We start from the raw sequence: 26,420 nt of genomic DNA, 5'->3' as shown, positions 1-26,420 counted from the left end.
GCCTACCTGCATGTTAAGGTCCTCCTTGCAGGTCCTTTTCCACACACCAGCTCCTCCTGAAGCATAGCCAGTAGGGTCTTCTCAGTGGTAGCCCCAGTGCTATGGAACTCTCTCCCCAAAGGTGTATGCCTCACTTTCCTCCCTGTCATTTCAACAGCTGCATGTGGGCACCTTGTCCTGATAGGCTTTCGAGCTGCCATGATGCCTGGCTTGAACTTGGTATATTTATTTATATGCTCTAGAATGCTGCTATTTTGACGTGTTTGTAAAAAAAAAAAAAAAAAAAAAGTATTTGGCTGTCTCTTTTTCGTATCTCGTCATCGATTTTAGTATCGTTGGCTCTCCTGCTGAGATTTCTTTTTAATGCAAATTGATGGATTGCTGCCACGGCCATGCAGATTCTTTCTGAGAACGTTTCCCCCCAAACAGTATTGAAAATGGGGCAGCAAATAACTGCCACCCAAGACTATAACGAGTACAGCTTATCATTGATGCACGATAGAAAGGACACCTGGAGAGGGCCTCTGTAATTCAGTCCAACTTTACACTAGTCCTGTGGCATCTTAAAGACTTCAATGCCATCAACTTTTTCATTTTCTACTGTACTATTTCCTTTTTCTTTTTTGCATCCAATATCTAATAATTTTCCTGCAGTGCATCATTTAAAGGCCATATATGCAAGGAGAAATTGTTATGTGCCACCTGCCATAATGCCTTGTGTCTTGTAGAGGGACACTCTATGTGGGCTTCCGTGACAAGCAGTAGTGAGGAGACCATTGAGCCGGACTACGTGAGCATAGAGCAATTGTTTTGCTTCCCACAAACGAAGCCCAAGGAGAAACAGGCAGCCCCGGTGAAGGTGGAACCGAAGGAGGTAAGACAATGATCCATCTGGATAACTGGGCAGTCTGTCCCAATGATACCAATAAGACTGCCTTGCAGGTAGCCAATCGCCTGTGATGATGGAGAATCTCCTTTAGAAGACCAGGCAAGGAAGCTTGAAGTTGGGGAGGAAAGGTGCTTCTGTTCTATCATAGAATGATAGAATTATAGAGTTGGAAGGGACCCAAGGGTCATCTAGCCCAACCCCCTACAAAGCAGGAATATCAACTAAATCGTCCCTGACAGATGGCCATCTAACCTCTGCTTCAAAACCTCCAAGGAAGGAGAGTCCACCACCTCCTGAGGGAGACCGTTCCACTATCAAACAGCTCTTCTCCTCAGAAAGTTCTTCCTGGTATTTAGTCGGAATCTCCTTCCTTGTAACTTGAAGCCATTGGTTCGAGTCCTGCCCTCCAGAGCAGGAGAAAACATGCTCGCTCCATCCTCCATGTGACAGCCCTTAAGATATTTGAAGATGGCTATCATAACTCCTTTCAGTCTCCTCTTTTTCAGACTAAACAAACCAGCTCCTTCAGCCTTTTCTTCCGTAAGGAAACCGGGCCAACAGCCCATCTAGTCCAGCATCCTGTTCTCACAGGGGCAACTGAATGTTTCAAGAGGAAACTTGCAAACAGGACCCTAGCACAAGAACACTCTCCCCTCCTGTGATTTCCAGCAACTGGGGTTCAGAAGCTTAGCTGCCTCCAGCTATCGCTGCAGGACAGAGCCATCGTGGCTAGTAGCCATGAAATTGCTTGATCCTCTTTTGAGTCCATTAAAATTTGTCTAATCATCTTCTTTTCTTGCGGAAGGGCCATAGCTCAGTGGTAGAGCATCTGTCTTGAATGCAGGAGGTCCAAGATTCAAATCCCATCATCTCTAGGTAGGGCTGGGAAAAGAGACCCCTGACTCTAACCTTGGAGGTAAAAGGTAAAGGATCCCTGACCATTAGGTCCAGTCATGATCAGCTCTGGGGTTGTGGCGCTCATCTCACTTTATTGGCTGAGGGAGCCAGCGTACAGCTTCCGGGTCATGTGGCCAGCATGACTAAGCCGCTTCTGGCAAACCAGAGCAGCGCACGGAAACGCCATTTACCTTCCCGCTGGAGCGGTACCTATTTATCTATTTGCACTTTGACGTGCTTTCGAACTGCTAGGGTGGCAGGAGCAGGGACCAAGCAACGGGAGCTCACCCCATTGCAGGGATTCGAACCGCTGACCTTCTGATTGGCAAGTCCTAGGCTCTGTGGTTTAACACAGCGCCACCCGCGTCCCTGTAACCTTGGAGAGCTGTTGCCAATTCGTGTAGGCAGTACTGTGCCAAACGGACCAATGGTCTAACCATTAAGAAAAAGTGGCCGAGTAACTTTGTGCGCTTCTTTGTAAGAATGACCAAAAATGTTTTCCTTTTCCGAAATAGATCACGTTTCTGGAGTCCAAGAAGAGTCTCAATTTGAACATCTTTTTGAAGCAATTCAAGTGGTGAGATCTCGTTTCACGATTGTAAAAAGAGCATTAAGGTCAAATGTTGATGAAAAATTAGCACTCCTTAGCAATCCTAGTAGATGCTGCAATCCTGTGCGGGGTTTTATTCATGTAATTCAATAGGATTTAAGGAAGTATGGTTGTCCAAAAGATTGTAACCTGTAAATTTGTGCAAATTTTGCCCTGAATCCAGAACCTCATACGTGCACGCAAATAATTCCCACAAGCAGCCATCTTGATTCGTTTAAATAACAGTAATGGCATATTTTGACTAGTTTTTAGCTGAAGTATTCAGCCCAGATCTCCCTGCCTCCACTCCCAGTTCATAATCCCCTGTCCCCGCAGGGCAGTAGTTGCATCTAACCAACAATCTCTTTGATCGATAGCCCAAATGTGGAGGTGGTTGACATGATCCAGAAGGGCGACCGAACGAAGTTTGACGTGGAGGTTCTCAAGCAGCTGCTGAAACTCCTACCTGAAAAGCATGAAGTAAGCTGTGCCCTAAACACACATAAGCAAAGTCTTATTTCAGTTCTTCTCTGTGTTGCAGTGAGTATGTAAATGCAGTGATGTTCTGGGAACTTAACCCTTCTGCTTTCTTCTCAGATAGAAAACCTGAAATCCTTCAAAGAAGAAAAGGACAAATTAGCAAATGCAGACCAGTTCTATCTTCTGCTCCTTGGGGTTCCTAGGTAATGGAAAGCCTCACATCTTTTAACAGGGGCTGTTAAGGAAATTAATCCTATGTTCTAACAGATTAACAGAGGCCCTAACATTGTATCTGTGGGCATCAAGGTTCACCTCCCAATTTATTTGTTTTAATTGAGAGTTTTTGGCTTTTGTTGCTTAGTGAGGAGTTGTCTGTTCTGAGGGAAGGTTGGGGGGTTTTTTGTCCTGCCTGCGTTTTATTAGTTTTTGGGAAGTGGAGGCATTTTATGTTTATTCAGAATCTTTTCTCTTGTAACTTGAGGCCATTGGTTTGAGTCCTACCCTCCAGAGCAGGAGAAAACAAGCTTGCTCCATCTTCCATGTAACAGCCCTTGAGATATTTGAAAACAACAACAACAACAACAACAACAACAACAACAACAACAACAACAACAAAAATTTATTATTATTTATACCCCGCCTATCTGGCTAGGTTTCCCCAGCCACTCTGGGCGACAACAACAACAACAACAAATTTATTATTATTTATACCCCGCCTATCTGGCTAGGTTTCCCCAGCCACTCTGGGCGGCTCCTAACAGAATATTAATAATAACAAAAAGCGATAAAACATCAAACATTAAAAACATCCCTAAACAGGGCTGCCTCAGATAGCGGTGCCATTTGTTGTTCCACTAGTGTTGTATACTCCATATATTGTTTGACTACAACTCCCATCATCTCCTACCATTGACCATGCTGGGTAAGACTGATTAGAGTTGTACTCCAGAGCCCCCGGGGTCCCCACATTGGCTCCCTCTAGAGTAAAATGATCTTGAGCTAAATAGGCCAGTCACATGGTTCAGTATAAGACAGTGACATATGTTCAGCCTACATCAGGTATACTGCTTTCAGATTTGGAGGTTCCACCTGCCTCTGGTGGCTAGTAGCCGTGAAAAGACCTGTCTCTGTTAATGTGCCTGAGAATTCAGCTATCTAGAGGTGCCTGCAGGGAAGCTGGGCCACTTATATCAACATAACATAGCTTTGACCAAGCTCCTCCTCAGCAAGAGCTAGCCTAAAATAATATCAACTCTTAGTTCTGATTAATGCACAGCATTTAACACTGGTTATCTATTTATTATTATTGTCATTCAACCCGGACACTGTCATTCAACCCGGTTCCCTCACTGCAAGAAGCGAAGTTACAGGGAACCAGGCAGAGGGCCTTCTCGGTAGTGGTGCCCGCCCTGTGGAACACCCTCCCAAGAGATGTCAAGGAAATAAACAACTATCTGATGTTTAGAAGGCATTTGAAGGCAGCCCTGTTTAGGGACGTTTTTAATGACTGATGTTTTAATGTATTTTTACTGCTTTGTTGGAAGCCGCCCAGAATGGCTGGGGTATAAATAATAAGTTGTTGTTGTTGTTTTTATTAACTACAGTGGTGCCCCGCAAGACGAATGCCTCGCAAGACGGAAAACCCGCTAGACGAAAGGGTTTTCCGTTTTGGGGGTGCTTCACAAAACGAATTTCCTATGGGCTTGCTTCGCAAGACGAAAATGTATTGCGAGTTCCTGCAGGGTTTTTTCCTCCCCCCCTTTTTCTAAGCCGCTAAGCCACTTATCAGCTAAGCCGCTAAGCCGCTTAACAGCTGATCCGCTAAGCCGCTTATCAGCTGATCCGCTAAGCCGCTAATAGCGCTAATCCGCTAAGCCGCTAATGGGCTTGCTTCGCAAGACGAAAAAACCGCAAGACAAAGAGACTCGCAGAACGGATTCTTTTCATCTTGCGAGGCACCACTTGAGTTACAAAAGTACATACCATATTTTTCCATGTATAATTTCCATGTATAATTCCATGTGATATATTGAAGGTTGTCTTATACACGGATTAATATGCTAAGTAAGCGAGGGCCGGTGTTCCAGTGGTAGCAGGTAAATGTTGGAGAGGCTGCTTACCTGCTCTTCCCAGCTTAGGGAGAGTATTTGGTGAGTGCCGGTATGTGGTGTATTACAGCACCAGTTCTGCCAGCCAAAGCAGGGGATCGCCGAAAAGCTGCTCAACAGCTCAGCGAACTTACCAAAGAAGTTCAACAACTGTTGAGGGCTCCCAAAAATAGGGGTCGTCTTATACATGGGGTCGTGTTATACACAGAAAAGTACGATACATCTTTCTCTATTTTCAGATCATAAAGTCCTTTTTACAGATCAGTTCTAGTTGATGTGAGACTTTAATGCCGTTTACAGTACAGTGGTACCTCAGGTTACATATGCTTCAGGTTACATACGCTTCAGGTTACAGACTCCGCTAACCCATAAATATTACCTCAGGTTAAGAACTTTGCTTCAGGATGAGAACAGAAATTGTGCTCCAGTGGCGCAGCAGCAAGAGAAGGCCCCATTAGCTAAAGTGGTGCTTCAGGTTAAGAACAGTTTCAGGTTAAGAGCGGACCTCCAGAACGAATTAAGTACTTAACCTGAGGTACCACTGTATAAAGTTGGGGGAGAAGAGAGAGCAGGGGAGAGAAGGGGGCAGTGCACTTTCATCCTTTCAGCATAGTGTATGTGTGATGTTTTTGTGCCAGCGTCACTGTTTCTGTTTCAGCTACCAGCTGCGGATCGAGTGCATGCTCATGTGTGAAGAGACGGCCGTTCTGCTGGAGATGCTGCAGCCCAAAGCCGAAACCATCAGGAGGGCCTGTGAAGGTAAACAAGGGCTTAACCCCTAGGTAGATCTTGTGTCAGTTCTTTAAAAATGTAGTATAAACACTGGCAACTGGGAAACACTGGCCTATGAGCGCACCAGTTGGAGAACAGCCTTTACCAAAGGTGTTGTGGGCTTTGAAGACACTCGAACTCAGGACACAAGGGAGAAAAGTGCTAAGAGGAAGGCACGCTTGGCAAATCCACACCGTGATCAACTCCCGCCCGGGAACCAATATCCCCACTGTGGAAGGACGTGTGGATCCAGAATTGGCTTCCACAGTCACTTATGAACTCATTGTTAAAACCGTGTTTATGGAAGACGGCTACGAGTGATCACCAAAGAAGAAGAGATCTTTTGTGCTCCCCAATGTTTAGACATCCCATCTCAGATGGAGATGTTCAAAGAAATCAGTGTTCTACGGCAGTCCTATATAGAGTGTTCTATACGGCAGTCCTATATAGAGTAGTGTTCTACAGTGTTCTACGGCAGTCCTATATAGAGTAGACCCACTGAAGTTAATGACTAACTTGGGTTCAGTTATAGGTAGGACTTGGTCAAATGCAAGAATTGGCTTTTTTAATGAGAAACCAGGTCATACGCTGCCCCAATGCACAGATCTGCGTTTGTGCAGGAAATGCAAACTTTAGCTGTCTTATGTACTCGGTGCCTCCAGATTAGGCTAGCACAGATCAGCCGAGTGATGGTGAATGGAATGGAGCCACAATCCGTTCGGCATGCAGTGTACTAATCCCATCTGCATAGCAACAGTTTCCAAAGAAACCTCAGCCCATAAATGAGCTGTAGGTGCTGCTGCCCTTCACTTGAAAGCCAGCTTCCTGGGTTAGAAATCTGTTCTCCTCCATACCCCCCAAATTAAGGCATTTTGCTTACTCACGCAAAGATAACTCTGCAAGGGAGGACTGGGGGCACGATGGCAGGCCTCACCTCTCTGTATGTTTCCTAACCTTTATTTGGGAAGGGCTGTAGCTCAGTAGCAGAGCATGTGCTTTGCAAGCAGAAGGTCTCAGGTTCAATGAAACCCTGGGGAGCTGCTGCCAGTCAGGGTAAACTGCACTGAGCTAAATGGACCAGTGGTATTTACTTGTCATAAGGCAGCTTCCTAGACTCCTGGTTCTAAATCTGATAAGGAATCTTCCATGGCTATGCACAAAAGAAAGTACCGTATTTTTCGCTCTATAGGACGCACTTTTCCCCCACCAAAAATTAAGGGGAAATGTGTGTGCGTCCTATGGAGCGAATGCAGGCTCCTTGGCTTCAGCGATAGCAATGCGAAGCCTCCAAAGCGCAGAGGGAGTGCTCCCTCCGCGCACCTTGACTTCGCGTTGCTTTCGCTGAAGCCTGGAGAGCGAGAGGCGTTGGTGCATACCGACCCCTCTCACTCTCCAGGCTTCAGGGATAGCCGCCTGAAGCCTTCGCAGCACAGCACGAGTTCCTGCTGCACTCCAGAGGCTTCAGGTTCCTTTCACTGAAGCCAGGAGAGTCTTGCTCTCCCGGCTTCAGCAAAAGGAACCCGAAGCCTCCAGAGCGCAGCGGGAACTCGCACTGTGCTCCGAAGGCTTCAGGGATAGCCGCAAGACTCTCCTGGCTTCAGCGAAAGGAACCCGAAGCCTCCAGAACGCAGCAGGAACTCGCGCTGTGCTCCAAAGGCTTCAGGGATAGCCGCAAGACTCTCCTGGCTTCAGCAGAGAGGGAGAGCTGTGCAGCGCCCCTTCAGCCAAGCGGGAGGAGAAATGGAAGGGGCTCCATTTCTCCTGCCGCTTCGCTGAAGGGGCGCTGAGCAGAGAGGGGGAGAATTTTTTTTCTTGTTCTCCCCCTCTAAAAAAAGGTTCGTCCTATGGTTGTGTGCGTCCTATAGAGCGAAAAATATGGCACTTTTCCACACGATACAAACTGCGGAATTCACGGCTGCAGGAGGCAGTGATTGACACCAACTTGAATGTCTTTAAAAGAGGACTGGGCAAATTCATGAAGGAGAGGGTGATCAATGGCTACTAGCCACAATCATAGAATGGTCGTTAGAAGGGACCCTGCCTGAGGATCATCCCCTCTGCAATGCAGGTGTCTCATACGGGGATCGAACCTGCAACTTTGGCAATATCAGCACCATGCTCTAACCAGCTGAGCTATCCACTCTCAGAGGCAGCATTTCTTTAAAAACCAGTTGCTTGGAATCACAGATGGGGAGAGGGCTGTTGCCCTAAGGTCTTGTTTTCAGGCTTTGTACCAATTAATTTTTTTCCTCCCCCAGATCTCCTCACCAGCCAACGGTTGCCTGTTTTCTGTCAGTTGATCCTGAAAGTTGGAAACTTCTTGAACTACGTAAGTGATAGTTTAAAACATGCACTTTAGAAGTGGCCTTAGTCTTTCCCTTCCTTTCCCTGCAGTTTAGGGATGGGAAAGAAATTTGTTTCAGTTCAGTTTTAAAGGCAAACCTACAGAGATTTGTACTTCTGCAAACCAAAACATAGTTATCCCTCAAAATTCGCACTCCTCTGAATTTTGCTATGCAGTTCTTCAGTTGGGTAATGTTCACAGAAAAGGCACACCCTAGGGCAGTGTGTGTGTAAAAATTCATTATTAATAATATTTAAAATGATAACATACAAAAAAAAACCATTCTATCTGGGGAAATCGTTTGCAAAAAAACCCAAAAAACATGTACCATATTGGCCTGAATATAAGCCTCAGTTTTCCCCCAAATTCCGACCATGAAAAGTTAAGGTGCGGATTATATTCATGACCTTACAGTATGCAGCCAGGAGTGCAGGGCAAACAGCGCCACGAGTGCAGCAAAGCACCGTCCGTCCTACGCCTAGTCCCCCGTCCTCTCCCCCAAGGCCTGGAAGGGAGAGAGCGAGGAAGGGGAAAGGCTGCCAAAACACAGCACAGCTAAACGCCCCCCCCCCCCAAGTATGCAGTCAGGAGCAGCAAGGAATGGAGCACCTTATATTTGGGTATTTTTTCTTCTTTTTTTTCTTTCCCCCCCTCCAATTTTAAAGGTGCAGCTTATATTCAGGTGCGGCTTATATTCGGGCCAATACGGTATTTTAGGCAAATTTTTCATGAGTTTTTTATTTAAGAAACGCACAAACTGATGTGGAAATTTGGTGAATGGAACGTAAAGATTGGAAAAATGAAAAACTGGCAGAAACCGAAATGGGCAGATTCACCTGTCCCTATTGACCGTCGGAGACAGCATTTCTCTAAATGCCAGTTGCTAGCAATTCCTTGTGGGAAGAGTTCCATTGCACTCAGAACCTGCTTGCAGACATCCCATAATCTGCTTAATGTGGGAAAAGGATGCTTGTCTAGATGGGCCTTTTGCTTGAATCAGCAAGGCTCTTCTTATGGTCTCTTTTGGTGTGTTTTTCTTTTTTCCGCAGGGAAGTCACACGGGAGATGCCGACGGCTTTAAAATTGGCACTTTGCTCAAGCTAACAGAAACTAAAGCAAACCAGACTCGCATTACGCTACTCCACCATATTTTGGAGGTATTTCCTGATATTTCGTGGGTTTTATATAATGTAATTTTATACTGTGTGAACCGCCCTGAGATCTGCAGACAAAAGACAATATACAAATTTAAATAATGATGATGATGATGATAAATGTTTTCTTTTTTTTCCTTAGGAAGTAGAAAAAAATCACACAGACTTGCTGCAGCTTCCCAAAGACATTGAATATGTTTCAAAGGCAGCAGGGTAGGAACGCATTGTGTGCATGCATGCATGTGGGCGGGTGTGTTTAAAAAAATGTAAAGTTGTTGCCAAGGAAAAAATGAGACTGTCAGGGCTTTGGTCTTTGAATGTCATACTTCAGAGCCGGAGTGGGGAACTTGCAACCCCCTACAGATGTTGTTGAACTGCCAGGTCACGTCAGCCCCAGACAGCATTGCCAATTGTCAAGGGTGATGGAGACTGTAGTCCAAAATTTGGCTAGAGGTCCCCTGTTCCTGTTTCCAAATGTACTGTAGTGAACTTCCTCATTGTTTTTAATCCTCTGCCCCTACAGTTGCCTGACCCTGATCTCTGGAAAGAGCTTTTATGTAAAATTGGCAAGGGCCTTTATGTACAACTTGTTGGTGCTGGGTTTCTTTATTTTCAATTATTTTGCTTTTGATTTTTTTAAAAAAATTACTGTACGGTTTCATGTTTTTGCATAGTAAACCGCTGTGATATATTTCTGTTATATAGATAGACACATACACACACACACACACACTATATTTTGCCTTGGGATTTTGGGGTGCAAATATCTCCTATCAATAAATAAACTTCCAATGGGAATTTTATCCCACATAACTCCTAGTTCCTTCCCAGGATTAGCAGATCCAGACCCCAGAACTTGTGGCCTGTTTCTTTTCAGGATCAACCTTGATGTGATACGTTCTGAATCCAGTTCCAATCTGAAAAAGCTGCAGGTTCTTGAACAGAAATTGTCGTCATCAACGGAAGACGTGAGAGCCCAGTATGGAAAAGCCATCCAGGTAGGTCTGCAACAGGCTCACTGCGCTTAGAGGCCTCCGCCTTTTGCCAGGGCAGTCTGCTGCTGTGTTTGTTGGTTTGTTTTTTTTAATTCTGACCTAAATCCAATGTCTTTCAGGAGAGCATCAGCGCTAACCAGAAGTTGGAGGCCGAGTTCGAAGTCATTGAAACGAAGAAAGTAAAGCTTGCCAACTACCTCTGCGAGGACCCAAACAAGTTGTCTTTGGAAGATATGTTTAACACCATGAAAACTTTCCGGGATCTCTACATCAAAGCGTTAAAGGTTTGAATTTGAGAATGAAATAGTGGGATCCTAAATACTGTAAGGAATAGGAGATAAGGTGGGGAATCTGTTTGTGAACTGCAACATCAGCATCATCATTTAGCATGTAGGATTACAATATGTACAGAAAAGGAAGCGCAGGAAAAATCAGATAATGCTTCTGGCAGTGGAGATAGAATTTAGCCCTCGTGGTTAGTAGCTGCTGTGGCAGCCTGATAATAAAGCAAACCTTTGTTTTCGTGTTTTTGTTTTTTTAGAAAAAAGAAGTAGGGCTTGTTTTTCTAAGGCAGAGCTCTACCCAAGTGGTATCAGAGGAAAATGATTTAAAGTTACCGTAATCATTATTATAGAGAGATAAAAGAGATTTACTCTACCTGATTATTTTGTGGATATGTTATAATAATATATAAAAGTCTCAGCAGAAATTAGTACTTGTACAACCAATGTGCAGGGAGAGGAGATGAAGTATTGTAACATAATTACGTTGAATTTAATTGAATATTGAAATGAAAATTGGGAAATCTAATGTATTTGGAGCAGCAATGGAAGGATGGAAAAAGAAGGAACATCAGGGGGGTGGGAAGTCAGTTTTTAAGTTTGTATTAAATTTGTATTAATTTGGTGGCAATTTATTTTTGTTTTTTTAAAGGAAAATCAATAAAAATAATTTGCAAATAAAACTAAAGCAAACCTTTGATATGCCCTTTACATGCCAGTGTCTCCTACCCACAGGAGAACAAGGACCGAAAGGAGCAAGCGGCAAGAGCTGAGAAACGGAAGAAGCAGCTGGAGGAAGAAGAGTCGAAGAGGCAGAAAGGAGAAAATGGAAAGATCAGTGAGTATCTCAATGGGCTTGTTAATGTAATGCAGTAGGTATTTGAGCAAGAGTGCTCTTGGTCATGGAGGTTCTGCTCAGTGCCTTGCTGTCTTCCCAGGTGATTTTTACAAACATGGATCAGGAAAATCTGTTCCAGTACTCACTAGTGCAGTGGTTTCTCAGACTTTTTTTTTCTTTGGGCCACACTTTCAGAATTAAAATTTGCTTGTGCCACACTCATTATTTTTATTATTGATAACAAATGCATTGGAAAACAAAGAGAAACAACTCCTAGCAGTGCTTTGTTTAAAAGAGTATCACTTGTTGCTCTTGCTCTCGTTTTGAAAAGATTGTTGTTGTTAGTCGTTTAGTCGTGTCTGATTCTTCGTGACCCCATGGACCAGAGCACGCCAGGCACTCCTGTCTTCCACTGCCTCCCGCAGTTTGGTCAAACTCATGCTGGTAGCTTTGAGAACACTGTCCAACCATCTCGTCCTCTGTCGTCCCCTTCTCCTTGTGCCCTCCATCTTTCCCAACATCAGGGTCTTTTCCAGGGAGTCTTCTCTTCTCATGAGGTGGCCAAAGTATTGGAGTCTCAGCTTCAGGATCTGTCCTTCCAATGAGCACTCAGGGCTGATTTCCTTCAGAATGGATAGGTTTGATCTTCTTGCAGTCCATGGGACTCTCAAGAGTCTCTTCCAGCACCACAATTCAAAAGCATCAATTATGCCTTCTTTATGGGCAGCCTTCTTTATGGTCCAGCTCTCACTTCCATACATCACTACTGGGAAAACCATAGCTTTAACTATATGGACCTTTGTTGGCAAGGTGATGTCTCTGCTTTGAAAAGATATCCAACCATATTCTGCAAAAAAAAATAAAAATGTATACTGTACTGTACATACATACTGTAATCTATACTGTATACTGTACTATACTGTACTACACTAAAATGTTAAAATGTTTCTTTGAAGCTTCCCACCACACCCTTTGAGAACCACTGCTTCTAGTGCAACACATTATGGTGGATTCAGTTGCCACAAAAAATGGCAAACTCCAAAAGTTTTTCGGAAGACAATTGACAAAGATTAGACTCCAGCAAAGCCAAAGCCAACTTTAGCTTTCTAACATGGAATATTGCAGGCTGGCCTAAAAAGGGAGCTGACCTGTCCTTTGTTAAATTCATACAAGATTATGACATTGTATTTTTACAGGAGACCTGGAGTACAAGTGAAATAGATGTTAATGGTTTTTTCTCGTTCTGTTTCTCAGGATACCAATGTGATGGATTTTGTGATCATGTAGCCATACTGAAAGAATACTGGTGTAGGCTGCCAGTGGACAGCACACTGCATGGAAGGAAATTAAGTAAAAAGTTTCAATTAAACTACAGTGGTACCTCGGTTCTCAAACGTCTCCGTTGACGAACATTTCGGAACCCAAACACTGAAAACCCAGAAGTAAATGCTTCTGTTTTCGAACGTGCCTCAGAAGTTGAACGGCTTCCACTGCGTGTTTTTCAATTTTCTCAGCTGAATTTGCAGGCAGCCCTTTGCGCCTCGGTTTTTGAATGCTTTGGAACTTGAATGGTCTTCCATAACGGATTATGTTCAAGAACCGAGGTGCCACTGTATTCTTCTTGCTCTCCAGATGTTTTAGGCAACAACAATTAATAGCATTATCCTCTTCGATTTTGTCTAATCCTTTCTTAAAACCATCCAAGATGGCAGCCATCACTACATCTCGTGGGAGCTTAAATAGAAGTACCTTCTTTTAGAAATTCAGAGGCCCCAGCATGTCAGCAGCCCATCACACTGATTGTCCGGCTAACTCTCTCCTCTGTTTCCAACTACAGTTAAGAAAGGGGCTGTGAAGCAAGATGAAGTGTGCGTTATTGATGCTTTGCTGGCTGACATCAGGAAGGGGTTCCAGCTGCGGAAAACAGCCAGGAACAAAGCCGATACAGACACGCCCACGAAAACATCACCCAGTCAACCGCAGAAAGGGAAAGAAAATGGTAAGAAGAGGAAATCTAAAAGTCGTAGTAGTACAGTCGTATCTTGGTTTTCGAACAGCCTAGTTCTCGGACGTTTTGGCTCCTGAACGCTGCAAACCCAGAAGTGACTGTTCTGGTTTGCGAACTATTTTTGGAAGCCGAACATCCAACAGGGCTTCCACGGCTTCCAATTGGCTGCAGGAGCTCCCTGCAGCCAATCGGAAGCCACAATTTTGCGAACATTTTGGAAGTCGAATGGACTTCTGGAAAGGATTCCGTTCGATTTCCAAGGTATGACTGTAGTAGCAATTTTGCTGTTTCTGCTGCTGCTGCTTCTGTTGTGATAACTAACATGTTACTCCCCACCCTTTACCCTGATATCCCAGAGCAAGATCAAATACAACATTAAAACAGATTTAAACAACTTGCAATCGCAAAAATCCACCCATCAATACAATGAAAATGGGTTTTTTAATTTTATGGGCAGCCTTGTCCCATAAACAATTGCTCTTTTTGGCGGCAGCTGGGGGTGGGATGGGGGTTTTAAGAAAATAAGATTTCCTGCTCGCTTAGGTGGCAAAGGTCCACCTAGACAGGCATTCTGTTCTCACAGTGGCCTACGGGACCTGATTCCAATGGGAAGCCTGTAAGTAGGACCTGAACACAACAGGTCCCAGCAACTGATACCCACAGCATCTGTACAATGCTGCTTTGTGTGAGTAGCATTTCATCTGACTGAGCCCCCGTGTGGCGGAATCTGGAATTTACCATTTTGGAGGCTGGGACTAGACGACAGGGCAAATAGGAGGCTGAGCTAGAAAGCAGCAACCCAATGACATTCAGTTTATATCCCACCATCTTCTCCAGGGAGCTAAAGGTGGTGTGTGCTGTTCTCTCCCTCCTCGTTTAACGCTGACAACAACCTTGTGAGGTAGGATAGGCGGCAAGGCAATAACAGGCCCAAGGTCACCCAGTGAGTTTCATGGCTGAGTGGGGCTCTGAACCCTCTTCTCCCAGGTCCATAGGAGTCAATAAAATATTTGAGGGGGCTGGGCCCCCCCAAAATTGATGGGCTTTGCCATTCAAATGGTGTGTGCGTACCGCATCATGTGATCAGTTATATAGGATGGGGCTTACCTGCACCCCCAACCAATATTTTATTCAGGCGGGCACCCCTGCCCAGTTCCAAGGCTGATGCTCTAGCTCAGGCATAGGCAAACTCAGCCCTCCAGATGTTTTGGGACTACAACTCCCATCATCCTAGCTAACAGGACCAGTAGTCAGGGGTTATGGGGATTGTAGTCCAAAAACATCTGGAGGGCCGAGTTTGCCTATGCCTGCTCTAGCCACTGCACAACACTGCCACATCAACAGTTACTCAGCATGTGGCATCACATCACATTTCCCATCTCCCCCAATGGCAGGTGGTAGAATAAAGGAAGGGCAGGGAAACTCGCATTACTAAGAAAGAGAGGTCAGGGTTAAACCACAGAGCCTAGGACTTGCCGATCAGAAGGTTGGCGGTTCGAATCCCCGCGATGGGGTGAACTCCCGTTGCTCAGTCCCTGCTCCTGCCAACCTAGCAGTTCGAAAGCACGTCAAAGTGCAAGTAGATAAATAGGTACCACTACGGTGGGAAGGTAAACGGCATTTCCGTGTGCTGCTCTGGTTCGCCAGAAGTGGCTTAGTCATGCTGGCCACATGACCCGGAAGCTGTACGCCAGCTCCCTCGGCCAATAAAGCGAGATGAGCGCCGCAACCCCAGAGTCGTCCACGACTAGACCTAATGGTCAGGGGTCCCTTTACCTTTACCTTTAAGAAAGAGAGGGGGAGAAACCAGAAAGTCTTGTTGGGGGCTGGCGCTAGGGAAACTCAGGAGCAGCCTGAACGTTTGCCCGACAGCGTGTTTCTTTCTCATTCACAAAAAACCCTCAGAGATGGATCTGATCCTTGTGTATTTTGTCAATTTTTTTCAGGCCAAAGTGTCCAGCCTGCCAAAGACCCAGCGAAGGAGGAAGGGGGAAAGGATGTGGTTGCGCAAACTAAGCTCCAGAATCAAGTAGAAAAAACAGCTTCAGATGTCGTAACCCCAGTTAAGACGCAGGAGGCTGTCGCTGAACCCGTGGCTTCTGACAAGCCCGTTTCCGGAGTGGGGAGTGGGAGATGTTCTCCAACCCGGCCTGGTACTGAGACGAATTCCTTGAATTCGTTTCCACTGGAGGGAGGCGGAAAATCAGGAAACGGCACAAGCATGCAAGACGGGGCCGTCCCTTGTAGCACCCAGGACAACGTGGACTTCAATGACTTGGTGTTGTCCCAGTCGACCTCCTTCATCAAGTTTGGGAGCAGCACCTCGGGCCTTGGAAGCGAAACTATTTCATTAAGCTCTGGAGACCCAGCTGGCGGAACAGAACTGGTTCGTTCGCAGAACGGCTTAAATCCAAATGACCAGGTGAGCGGCGCCGTCAGGAAAGGCAGCAGAAAGGAGGAAGATCCTGGAAATACCACAGAGCTACTAACCCCAGAGGCGATGAAAGAAGCGATCAAGGAAAACAAAGAACCTTCTATAGACTCTCTGGTCGACATCTCTCAGGAGAAGTCCTTCTCGGAGGAGCCGGTGACGGGTTCTTCGTGCTCTGCGGCGGTCCCCCCGGAGCAAGCCCTTGCCGACAAGGAGAGCCAAAGGGGCTCCTCAAAGCGAAAGAAGAAGAAGAGGCACAGCAAGAGCAACTCAAGTAAGCCCTTTTTGAATTGTAATTGCTGGAGGTCAAGACTGAGCCGAACTTAGCTCGCTCACTCACGGGCTTCATTCAGGCAGACCTGCCCTCTCTCTTTTGGAGATTTTCAGGGATGGGGGAAAAGGGCAAAGCATTCATCCCCTTTGGGAATGGCAGCCACACTCCCAACTTCTGCCTGGCACATTTATTTATTTATTTATTTATTTATTTATTACGTTTTTGTGCCGCCCGTTATCCATAGATCTCAGGGCGGTTCGCAACTTCAAAAAAACCATGGGCAGAAAGGACTGGCATTAGTCTGAGGTAGCTTCAGATGTTGCCATCGCATAGCCAAATCTGATTGGCTATGTAACGTCCTTGCGAAGTCAACTCCGACCGAGGGCGACGCTTCCGTTCCCTTACTCTGATTTGACTTTGTGACACAGCCAATGAGATGGGACCGCCTGGCAATGTTTGTAGCCAGCTCCGAGGGTTCTGTCTGCCCTCCCTCTGGCATCTTGAGGGTAAAAAAGAAAAAAAACCAACAGGTGCACACTGGTCCAGTAAATAAGTGGTGAGAAATCTGAGTGGCTGGGAGAACATCTTCCCCTCTCCACCAAATCCCGTTTCGAAACAGAATACAGTGGTGCCCCGCAAGACGAGACGAACGCCTCGCAAGACAAAAAACCCGCTAGATGAAAGGGTTTTCCGTTTTTGGAGGCGCTTCGCTAAACGAATTTCTCTATGGGGTTGCTTCGCAAGACGAAAAAATCTTGCGAGTTCCCGCATTTTTTTCTGCTTTTTTCGCCCTTTCCCTAAGCGCTAAGCCGCTTATCAGCTGTTCCGCTGATAAGCCGCTTATCAGCTGATCGCTAAAAGCCACTAGACCGCTAATAGCGCTAATCCGCTAAGCTGTCAATGGGCTTGCTTCGCAAGACGAAAAAACTGCTAGACGAAGAAAATCACGGAACGGATTAATTTCGTCTTGCGAGGCACCACTGTATCTGAGAATTGTTGGCTAAGTGTTATTGGAGATATACTTTTATATAACAGACAGGAAACTGAAGCTTATTTACAGTGGTGCCTTGGTTCTCGAACTTAATCTATTCTAGGAGTCCATTTGACTCCTGAAACAGTTCAAAAACCAAGACGCAGCTTCCGATTGGCTGCAGGAGCTTCCTGCACTCAATCGGAAGCCGCGTCAAACATTCACCTTCTGAAAAATGTTCACAAACCGGAACACTCACTTCCGGGTTTGCGGTGTTTGGGAGCTGATTTGTTCTAGAGCCAAGCCGTTTGAGTACCAAGGTACCACTGTATATCTAAATTAGATTATTTCTCCCCCCCCCCATCTAATCTACCGATTAGATGCCCATGGGAAGCCCACAAACAGTGCAACAGCACTCTCCTCGGTTGTGATTCCCAGCAACTCATACTCAGTGTCATTCTGCTTCTGCCAATGGATGCAGATCATAACTATTGCAGCTGGTAGGCATTGACAATAGTTATTGAACCTCCAAGAGAATAATTACAATGTCCTGCAGCTGGACTTCTGCATTTTCATTCCTTGCAAATGCACACATCCATCCTACAAAAAAAAATTAGATGGACGTCTGCCTTTCTGCTTCAGAGCTCTTGCTTAACTTGTATGCAAGTGTCATCAGTTAATTAATTATGACTGATCAACTGAAGCTCCCGAGGTTAACCGGCTAAGACGTCTTTAATCGAGCCACTTCTTTGTGACATCCCGCTGACTTTCGGCCCGAATGGCCCTGTTGTTAACAGTTATGGTATTGCTAATCACCTGGCTACATTCAGCGTCTCTCTTTTATTTGAAAGCAGTGGTTGACACTGATTTAAAAGCGATGGTTGATACTGGAGATAATAAAGCAAAAAGAGGTTGTGAGTTGCAGTGAGGTATGTAAACCACCGGGGGCAGCTTCTCTATGTGAACTAACCGTCGCGTTTGGGACTTCCCATGCTTAATGATCATTGTCACGTAAAGCTGTGCTTCTGCCTCTGTAATGGCTAATTATATGCGCTATATTCTTTTCGTGTGTGTAATTTTGCCATCCGGGTCCAATCTCTGTAGCTACTGGAGTCACTAGCAAGACTCCTAGTTGCTCAGGATTGAGTCCAAGGTCTTACCTTTTTTTTGTGTCAAGCCAATCACCGTTTCCTCACAGGAAAATTTTCGTCTCCTGTTGAATCGTTTAATGTTGTCAGGCGTGTGGGGATTACGGGTGTCCTTTTCGTCTTGATTTCTGTTTTCCATACCTTAAAATCCTGTAAAAATGCAATTTCAGTTATGTTCTCCTTCTTTCATGGCAAAATAGAGCTTTGAGTGAAGATTTCGGCCCAAACCATTCTACACACCGGGCCCACTCCATTGCTGAAACGCTATAGAAATATAACTCTAGGGACACGGGTGGCGCTGTGGTCTCAACCACTGAGCCTCTTGGACTTGCCGATCCGAAGGTTGGCGGTTCAAATCCCTGCAACGGAGTGAGCTTCCATTACTCCGTCCCAGCTCCTGCCAACCTAGCAATTCAAAAGCACGCCAGTGCAAGTAGATAAATAGGTACCGCTGTGGCGGGAAGGTAAACGGCGTTTCCATGCGCTCTGGTTTCCGTCACAGTGTTCCATTGCACCAGAAGAGGTTTAGCCATGCTGGCCACATGACCCGGAAAGCTGTCTGTGGACAAACGCCGGCTCCCTCAGCCTAAAAGCGAGATGAGCGCCACAACCTCATAGTCACTTTTGACTGGACTTAACCATCCAGGGGTCCTTCACCTTTAGTAATATAACTCTTATTGTTCACACAGTGCTTTGGCAGGTTGAAACCACTTCTCATGTTTGCAACCCCTTAACTTGGACCAATGTGGTTATCTCAAACTAAAGATTCCTAATTCAAAATGCACATTGGTCAATAGCCAGTAGAGAAGGTAGGAAGAAAACAGAACACATAAAACACAATAGTATATATACATTAAGTATAGTATTAGATGTATGGTTGAATCAAAACAAGACAGTCCTTACCCACAGGTTTACAAGGTGTTTTTGAGGAGCAACTTCATGGCCCACCTGCTCTGCCTTCTTAGGGTTGCATTTAAACGGGTCTTTAAAATAGAGGACTGTCCTCTGTGAAATAGGACACATGGCCACCCTATTCCAAACAGCAGGGTCACAGTGCACAGACAGGCGTATCCAGTGCTTTTTTTCTAAAAAAAAATAAAAAAAATGTTTAGTGATACTCTCTTTTTGACTCAAGAAAATCATCATTTTATAGTTCAAATCAGGAAAAATAAATCCAGTACAGACATACCTTGGAAGTTGAACGGAATCCGTTCCAGAAGTCCATTCAATTTTCAAAACGTTCAGAACATAAAGCGTGGCTTCTGATTGGCTGCAGGAAGCTCTTGTAGCCAATCGGAAGCCCCATCGGACGTTCGGCTTCCAAAAATAGTTCGCAAACCGGAACAGTCACTTCCGGGTTTGCGGCGTTCGGGAGCCAAAACGTTTGAGAACTAGGCCGTTTGAAAACCAAGGATAAATGGACAAAAGTACAAAGATTCACAAAATGTTTAGGGGTCACCCCCAGAAAAAAAGCACTGGGCGTATCTGTGAGTCACCAACCCACCACCACCCAAGACTCCTCTGTTCACTGGAGCTGACATAAATCTGGATCAAAGTCCTGATAATCTGATGGTGGGTTTGCGCTGTTGTTGGATATCCAAAGGACTCTTCAGTTCTTCCATTGCTCACTGAGACTCCACTCAGATTTTGCCTTCGGCGGTATAAAGCAGGCATTCCCCCCATCTGTGGCCTTTTAGATGTTGCCGCACTCCAAGTCCCATCATTCCCAGCAAGCATGGTCCGTTGTCAGGCACAATGGATGTTGTAGTCCAACATGCCTGGAGGGTAGAAGTTTGGGGAGGACAAAGTGTCAAGAAACAAGAAGAAGAATATCCTGAAATTGCATAGTTACTCCTCCTTTGCCTTCTGATTGCAAGCCACCATAACATAACCCAATGAACCAATGACATGTGATCTCTAAACGCCTTGTTACATGACCAGTCTGTTTGTTTTACCAGGCCTTCCATTCCCACACCCTTACCCAGCTAACTCTGTAAATACCCGTCCTGGAAACGATATGGAACATCTCTCCCAAGAGATCCCAATAATTGTCCACAAATGGCCAGTCTTTTTCCATAAGAGCACTTTGTTCAGTAGATATCCTATTCAGAGTTCCCTATTCTCAATCACACACCCTGCAAAAAAGGGAAATCTTCCAATCAGTCCATGAAGATGAACAAAAATCAAGAAGCTCAAGTACAGTTTTTAAAAGAAGTTATAAAATGTTCATCTTAATAGCTATGCTGTCAATATAGCCTTTATACGCATAGTGACTTTGGTGAACATGCAAACTGTTTCTGTTGGAGGCTGTTGTAGACATTTTCATTCCACCCCTCCCAGTAATGCATTCACTTGAAAACACAAGTCAAGGCAAAAAATCATTTATCCGCAATATTTATAAACTGCTCCCTCTCCCCCACCATAGAACCAAAGTGGAACTCTCAAATTTCATTATCCCTTTCAGCTTGGGAGGTTTGTAAACTGCTAAAACTCTCCCAGGAAAAATATGGCACATGAAGATGCAGCAGTGTTAGAGCTAAACAGTTTGCAGCACGGACAGAGATCATACATGATGCTCTAAATTAAGCAACCCCTTTGCTTCAAAATGGCACTAAGGAAATTGATGTGTCCTTTCCTTTACAGGTGGCGCCGCGAGACAGAAAAAATAAAAAGAAGCACATTCTTCAGTAACATATGCTATGGAAGGTAGCCATGGTAACGGGGGTAGAGGTGGGGTTGGTTTTTTTTTTCCTCCTAGGGTGACGGTGGGTATGTAATAGGTAGCACCCAGATGCAAGAGATTTCCAAACATATGTGCCTTATGCGACGTTCTAATTCTATACAAACTCCCTCCCAGTTTCATGCTGTTGCGACAGGCCTCTGGTCAGTGTCACACTGGATGAACCACTCTGGGTAACTCACAGATCGAAGATGCGGCCTAAATGGTGCCTCTAGAACCCAATGGCAGGGATAATTTAAGCCAACACTGTCAACTTCCTATTGGAAGTGCTTCCATTAAATGACTGTATAAATGGGCGCTGGCCATTGAAAAGATATGCGGGACCAAGGTTGTGTTGTTGTTTGTTGTTTGTTACTCTTGTTACATGAAATGCAAATGCTCTGCTGTGTCTGTTCCTACAAAGACCCACGCTCCTGTTCCAACTGAAATAACAAATTTGGCAATGCTATAAGGCCTCACCAGACTCAAGCAAGCAAGTTGTGCAGGAAGGCGAACAGGAAATCCCAAGATCTTTTTATCAAAGCTTACTCTTTCAAACTTGTAAACGTACCAAATAATACACAGTTCCCATCTTAGGTAATAGCACTGATATATGAGAACCCAACAGTCAGGAAGCTAAACAAGAACTTCATTGATGCTTAAGCAAGAACAGAACAGCAAAAGGAAGTGCCTGACTCCACTCAGATACAACTAGATCTAGTGCCACCTAGTGACTAAACTTTAGAATGACACTATCCATGCAGACCTATTCTGCATAAACTCCCAGCATTTATGCATCAAGCACATAATCTGCTGTGTCAACGATGAGCCATGGGCAGCTGCCACAGGTCAGCAGGGAGTTGAAGCCCAAGAATGCACAGAAACACTTTAGAGCCAGGAAGACCTTGTTGTTCAATCAGCTCAAACAGGAAACCATTTATAGCCCTTCTGTGCACAGCCTGGATGGGCAGGACCAGTCCAGAGTCTTAAGAATACTTTACTGCCAGGAATATGTGGCTTTGATAGCCTGCTTCCAACACGACAGCTGCACAGAGACATACTAGCTCCACCAAATCCCGACATAGTGTTCCATCTCGATGGACAATAAGTCCATCAATGGCTACTAGGCACAATGGCTATCTTCTGCCTCCACTGTTGCTGGGAATCACAAGCAGGGAGAGAGCTGTTCTCAAGTCCTGCTTGCAAGTTTCCCATCAGCGTCATGTTGGCCGCTGTGAGAACAGGATCCTGGGCTTAGTCTGATCAGGCAAGGATCTTCTTAGGTTCCTATGTTCCAATTACTTCAGACAAAAAGCCCAGTCTACGCAGGCCTCTGAATGAAGTGGTCAGGTTCTAAAGAGATAAAATGGGGCTGGCATGACGTCAGAACGAGGTGATGTTTTCGGATGCTGCCTTATATATATATATATTATTTTTAAAATCCCTGGCAGTAGAAAACTAGCACAGCTGGCTGGGCTAAATCTCCTTCCCCCTGGGGAGTGGCAGTTTTGAATGCAGGCTTGGATTATTATTTTTTTAAAAAAGAGAGAAATCCCTGAAAGTCGGAAGCTAACACAACAGACCCGGCTAAAGCCCTTTTCTCTAGATAAGCTAGCTGCTATAAACTGAAGTCCGTTCAAAAGCTACGACCACCCCCTTCCTGCTTCCTGAAGTGGTAATAGTCGATTCTGCCTCACACAGGATGGATCTAAACTCATGGTTTATAAAGTTAAGGAAGGGTTTTCATAACACAGATGGACACATTGCATCCTACTTTTAACATTCATTATTAAAATGTGGCACAAGAGGGCGCTGCAGAGCAACCAGGAACTGGCAGTAGGGAAACAGCATTTTTATGGAGAAAACAAGGTGGGGAAATGCTTTTAAATTGCCAGAATGCCCTGTGATGTTTTAGAATGATATATCATTCTAATAACATTAAACAGGTCAGTGTAGATCCAGCCTGAATCAGCTGCACTCTTGACTGGGAGGGTGTCCTAACTTTTTTCCTGCCTTCAGCTCAGGAACGCACGAACCCTGCGCCCCACAACTCTGTGTGTCTTTGCCAGAAAAAACACTTGCCCAAAGTATTAACATCCTTAGCTCCCTAAAAGCTTTTCACTCAAAACCTTTCCATGAGAAACCTCTGGATTTCAAAACCTGCTTTGTTTGGGGTTGTTGTTGTTTTTCACTGCCTGAACTCGAGGGATTTTGTACAGGTTATGTGGCTTTAATGAACTTAAAACCTTTTGGTGTTCACTAATGGGAACCTTACATAATCTATCCTAAGAAGTGATTTACGTCATTGTTTATTTCTGTTGGATATGTACATAGCTGCCCCCTTCTGTATATTTTACCCAGGTGACATTGAAATATTACCTTGAAAGTATGGAAATAATTTTATATGCTGAGCTTAGTAACAATATTAATTGCACACATTCTTGTTAATGACTTACAAGAGGCTAGACGCTCTGCTGAACTGAGATGGGTGTCGTATGGTGGCTTATTTTGCCTAACACTGGCCAGTTCTGACCATTTCTTCTTTGGTGATCACAGGATTTCATTTTGTCGAAAAGATCACGAGAATACTTAGGGCACCTTAAAACTGGTCGTGCATGTCACATTTTGAGATGGTTTTGTTTGCCAAGTCCTGTTATCTAGCCCTGACCTAGCCTTGGAACAGCTAGGCATTTACCTCCCTGTGGCTAACCACCTAGGCAAAACCCCAAAAAGTAGGTCAGGGCTTGATCTCTGCCAGGCATAGTGGGCAGAAAGGGACACATTTCAGGCAAACAACAGAGCACCAGACCAAACTCATGGACCAAACAAATGCATAGACAATAGGGAGCTATGGGGCTGGATTGAGGGAAGAGCGATGCTCAGTGGTAAACCATCTGTGTGGCATGCAGAGGTTTCTAGGTTCGTTCCCAGCCTCTCCAAGTAGAGTTGGGAGTGTCACCTGCCAGAGACCCCAGAAAAGCCACTGTCAGTCCAAGAAGACAATACTGAGCTAGATGGATGAAGGGTCTGGTTCAATATAAGGTAGTGGGTTTCGCCGCTGCTGCTCTCCTCTAGGGTAACCAGATTCAAAGAGGGATGGACTCCTGTACCTTCAATTGAGTGGAACAGAGTGTAGCTGCAGTCAAACATCCCTGCGTTCCAGGTTGCACACTTCCTGTTTCTGTACAGTGTTACTGTCCCTCCACCAACCCAAGATGGAAGAAGCAGGAATTCAGTGGGACTTTGGTGGAAAGCCCTGGTTTTTTAAGGAAGAGGGCAGCCTTGTCCAGCTCTGGATAGACTAATGGTGATTTCACAACGTAACTTCTCCAACTCTGTGTATATGCCTACTTCCTGAGTGCAATAAACTGGCTTATATTAAATATACACCTCTAAGTCTGCCTCTTTTTTTAATTGAAAAAAAGCTGCATGAGAATTATGGTTTGTTATATTTTAGGGTTCCCCAAAATGGAACCCAAAGCAGCACACACAAAAATGAAAATATGAAAAGTGCTAGAATGTGCAGAATTGCGATCTCCTGCCAACCCTTCCAGGTCCATCAAACACCACTCACAACGTGGCTTCTTCTCTTCATGGCTGAAGTCCTGCATCTTGGGAGTAAGACCCATTTGCATTCAGAGCTACTTGCTTCCGAATTCGTGAGACTGAGATTTTTGCTCCAAGTGTATCAAAACCCATGCGGCATTTGCAGAAATACTAAATTTAAAATGTGTACATTAGGAGAGAGACACGGGTGGCACTGTGGGTTAAACCACAGAGCCTAGGACTTGCTGATCAGAAGGTTGGCGGTTCGAATCCCCGTGATGGGGTGATCTCCCGTTGCTCAGTCCCTGCTCCTGCCAACCTAGCAGTTCAAAAGCACATCAAAGTGCAAGTAGATAAATAGGTACCACTCTGGCGGGAAGGTAAACGGCGTTTCTGTGCACTGCTCTGGTTCACCAGAAGCGGCTTAGTCATGCTGGCCACATGACCCGGAAGCTGTACGCCAGCTCCCTCGGCCAATAAAGCGAGATGAGCGCCGCAACCCCAGAGTCGTCCACAACTAGACCTAATGGTCAGGGGTCCCTTTACCTTTACTTTAGGAGAGACGTACAATAAAGTGCCTAACCCACCCTCTATGCCAGTGACTCAATGTTATTTTATTTATTTTTGTGATTATATCTGACCTTTTCCTCCAATGAGCAGAGGTTGGATGGCCATCTGTCATGCATGCGATGGTTGAGATTCCTGCATTGCACGGGGTTGGGCTAGATGACCCTTAGGATCTCCTCCAACTCTACAATTCTATGATAAGGTGGCATGATAAGGATTCACCCCCCTCTCCATATTAGCCTCACAACACCCCTTTGTTAGGTTAGGTTAGGTTGAGAAGCAGTGCCTGTCCCAAGGTGAGCTTCGCGGCTGAGTGAAAATCTGAACCCAGGTTTCCCACATCCTAGAACAGCGCTCTGATCACCACAACGCACTGGTTTGTTTTTTACACAGAATGTTTTCCATGCTGCTGACTCAAACCACACACTAAGCAGTTTGTAAGTGAAACTGTAGATATATCACTGTTAGAAGCCAGAAAGCAAATTCTGTACACACAGAGACACACACCTCAGAAGGTCTTCAGAGCGGCATCATGCAATATGATATCACATCACTTCTGGGAGGGTGCCAGAGATGTTAAAAAGCAGAGCAAAAACAAACAAACCCTCAGCCATCTCATAAATTTCAGGTAAGACTCAGCCCATGTCTTCAAGAAAGGTCAGCCCACTCCTAGCTCATGGGCAGTGGAGTCAAGGGGGTTGCCTAGGCTGCAGGTGGCTTTCTGGAGGGTGTGGACCCCCACACTAACAACTGTTTTTCTGGCCCTGAGTCAAAGAGGATGCCTGTCAGTATATACAGGTCCAACACTTAGGCCCTGGAGAGCAGGCAAGTGATCTGAACAAGGGGCAAGTTGGAGGCATCTTAGGTTCTAGAGCGTTCAACATAGCATCCATTCTCCTAGCGCAAAATTCGGCAATTCCGGGTGAATGTTCCTCTGCCGAGCCAAAGTCTGCAACGTTTCGAGAGACATGCTCAATTTAATTGCAAAATCCATGGCAGTCCTGCTTTATCACACTACATTTTTTTGGTAAACTTTTCGATTCAGCTCTCCTCCGACCACCACCTCATTTGTATCCATAATGTAGCTTCATTTATAAATCTCTGAATGAAGATTATGCAGCCTCTGGAGATTCAGGTGTTTAGTTTTTAGTTTAGTTCAGCTTTCCTCCCCCCCGCCCCCCCCCCGGCCGCTGCCACCGCCACAATTAACCAACAAGAGAACAAACATCTGAAAGAAAACCAGGCACTTATATATGAAGTATGTTATACAGATAATACAATTTGCCCAGCAGGTGGCTCCATCTTCCCTTGAGTGAGCAGCTGACGGTGGTTGTTTTTTTGTCCCGCAAGTCAACATAAATGGGGTTTTACTTATGTATGGATCAATTAATGCATTTACTGTATTTATAGC

At 45.2% G+C, this 26,420-nt stretch overlaps 1 protein-coding gene across 5 annotated transcripts in view; it reads left to right on the top strand.

Annotated features, from left to right (window-relative positions):
- The window catches only part of INF2 (inverted formin 2), a 72,678-nt gene extending 48,395 nt beyond the window's left edge, over positions 1-24,283 (top strand). Inside the window, exons 9-23 of one of the 5 annotated variants that reach the window (XM_081858739.1) lie at positions 729-874; positions 2,302-2,363; positions 2,753-2,855; positions 2,973-3,058; positions 5,622-5,722; positions 7,993-8,063; positions 9,128-9,235; positions 9,375-9,445; positions 10,110-10,230; positions 10,347-10,511; positions 11,244-11,346; positions 13,184-13,345; positions 15,301-16,059; positions 17,881-17,958; positions 20,821-24,283. In XM_081858739.1, the coding sequence (XP_081714865.1) occupies positions 729-874; positions 2,302-2,363; positions 2,753-2,855; positions 2,973-3,058; positions 5,622-5,722; positions 7,993-8,063; positions 9,128-9,235; positions 9,375-9,445; positions 10,110-10,230; positions 10,347-10,511; positions 11,244-11,346; positions 13,184-13,345; positions 15,301-16,059; positions 17,881-17,957 (2,135 nt within the window). In that variant the 3' untranslated portion in view covers position 17,958; positions 20,821-24,283. Of the gene's footprint in view, positions 1-728; positions 875-2,301; positions 2,364-2,752; positions 2,856-2,972; positions 3,059-5,621; positions 5,723-7,992; positions 8,064-9,127; positions 9,236-9,374; positions 9,446-10,109; positions 10,231-10,346; positions 10,512-11,243; positions 11,347-13,183; positions 13,346-15,300; positions 16,060-17,880 lie in introns of all 5 variants that reach the window. The other 4 variants (XM_081858741.1, XM_081858738.1, XM_081858740.1 and 1 more) reach the window with 4 other exon arrangements.
- Positions 24,284-26,420: the final 2,137 nt, after the last annotated feature.

Source organism: Podarcis erhardii (assembly GCF_964252035.2).
Source record: "Podarcis erhardii genome assembly, chromosome: 1".
Lineage (NCBI taxonomy): Eukaryota > Metazoa > Chordata > Lepidosauria > Squamata > Lacertidae > Podarcis > Podarcis erhardii.
This window is presented reverse-complemented; position numbering and strand designations above follow the sequence as displayed.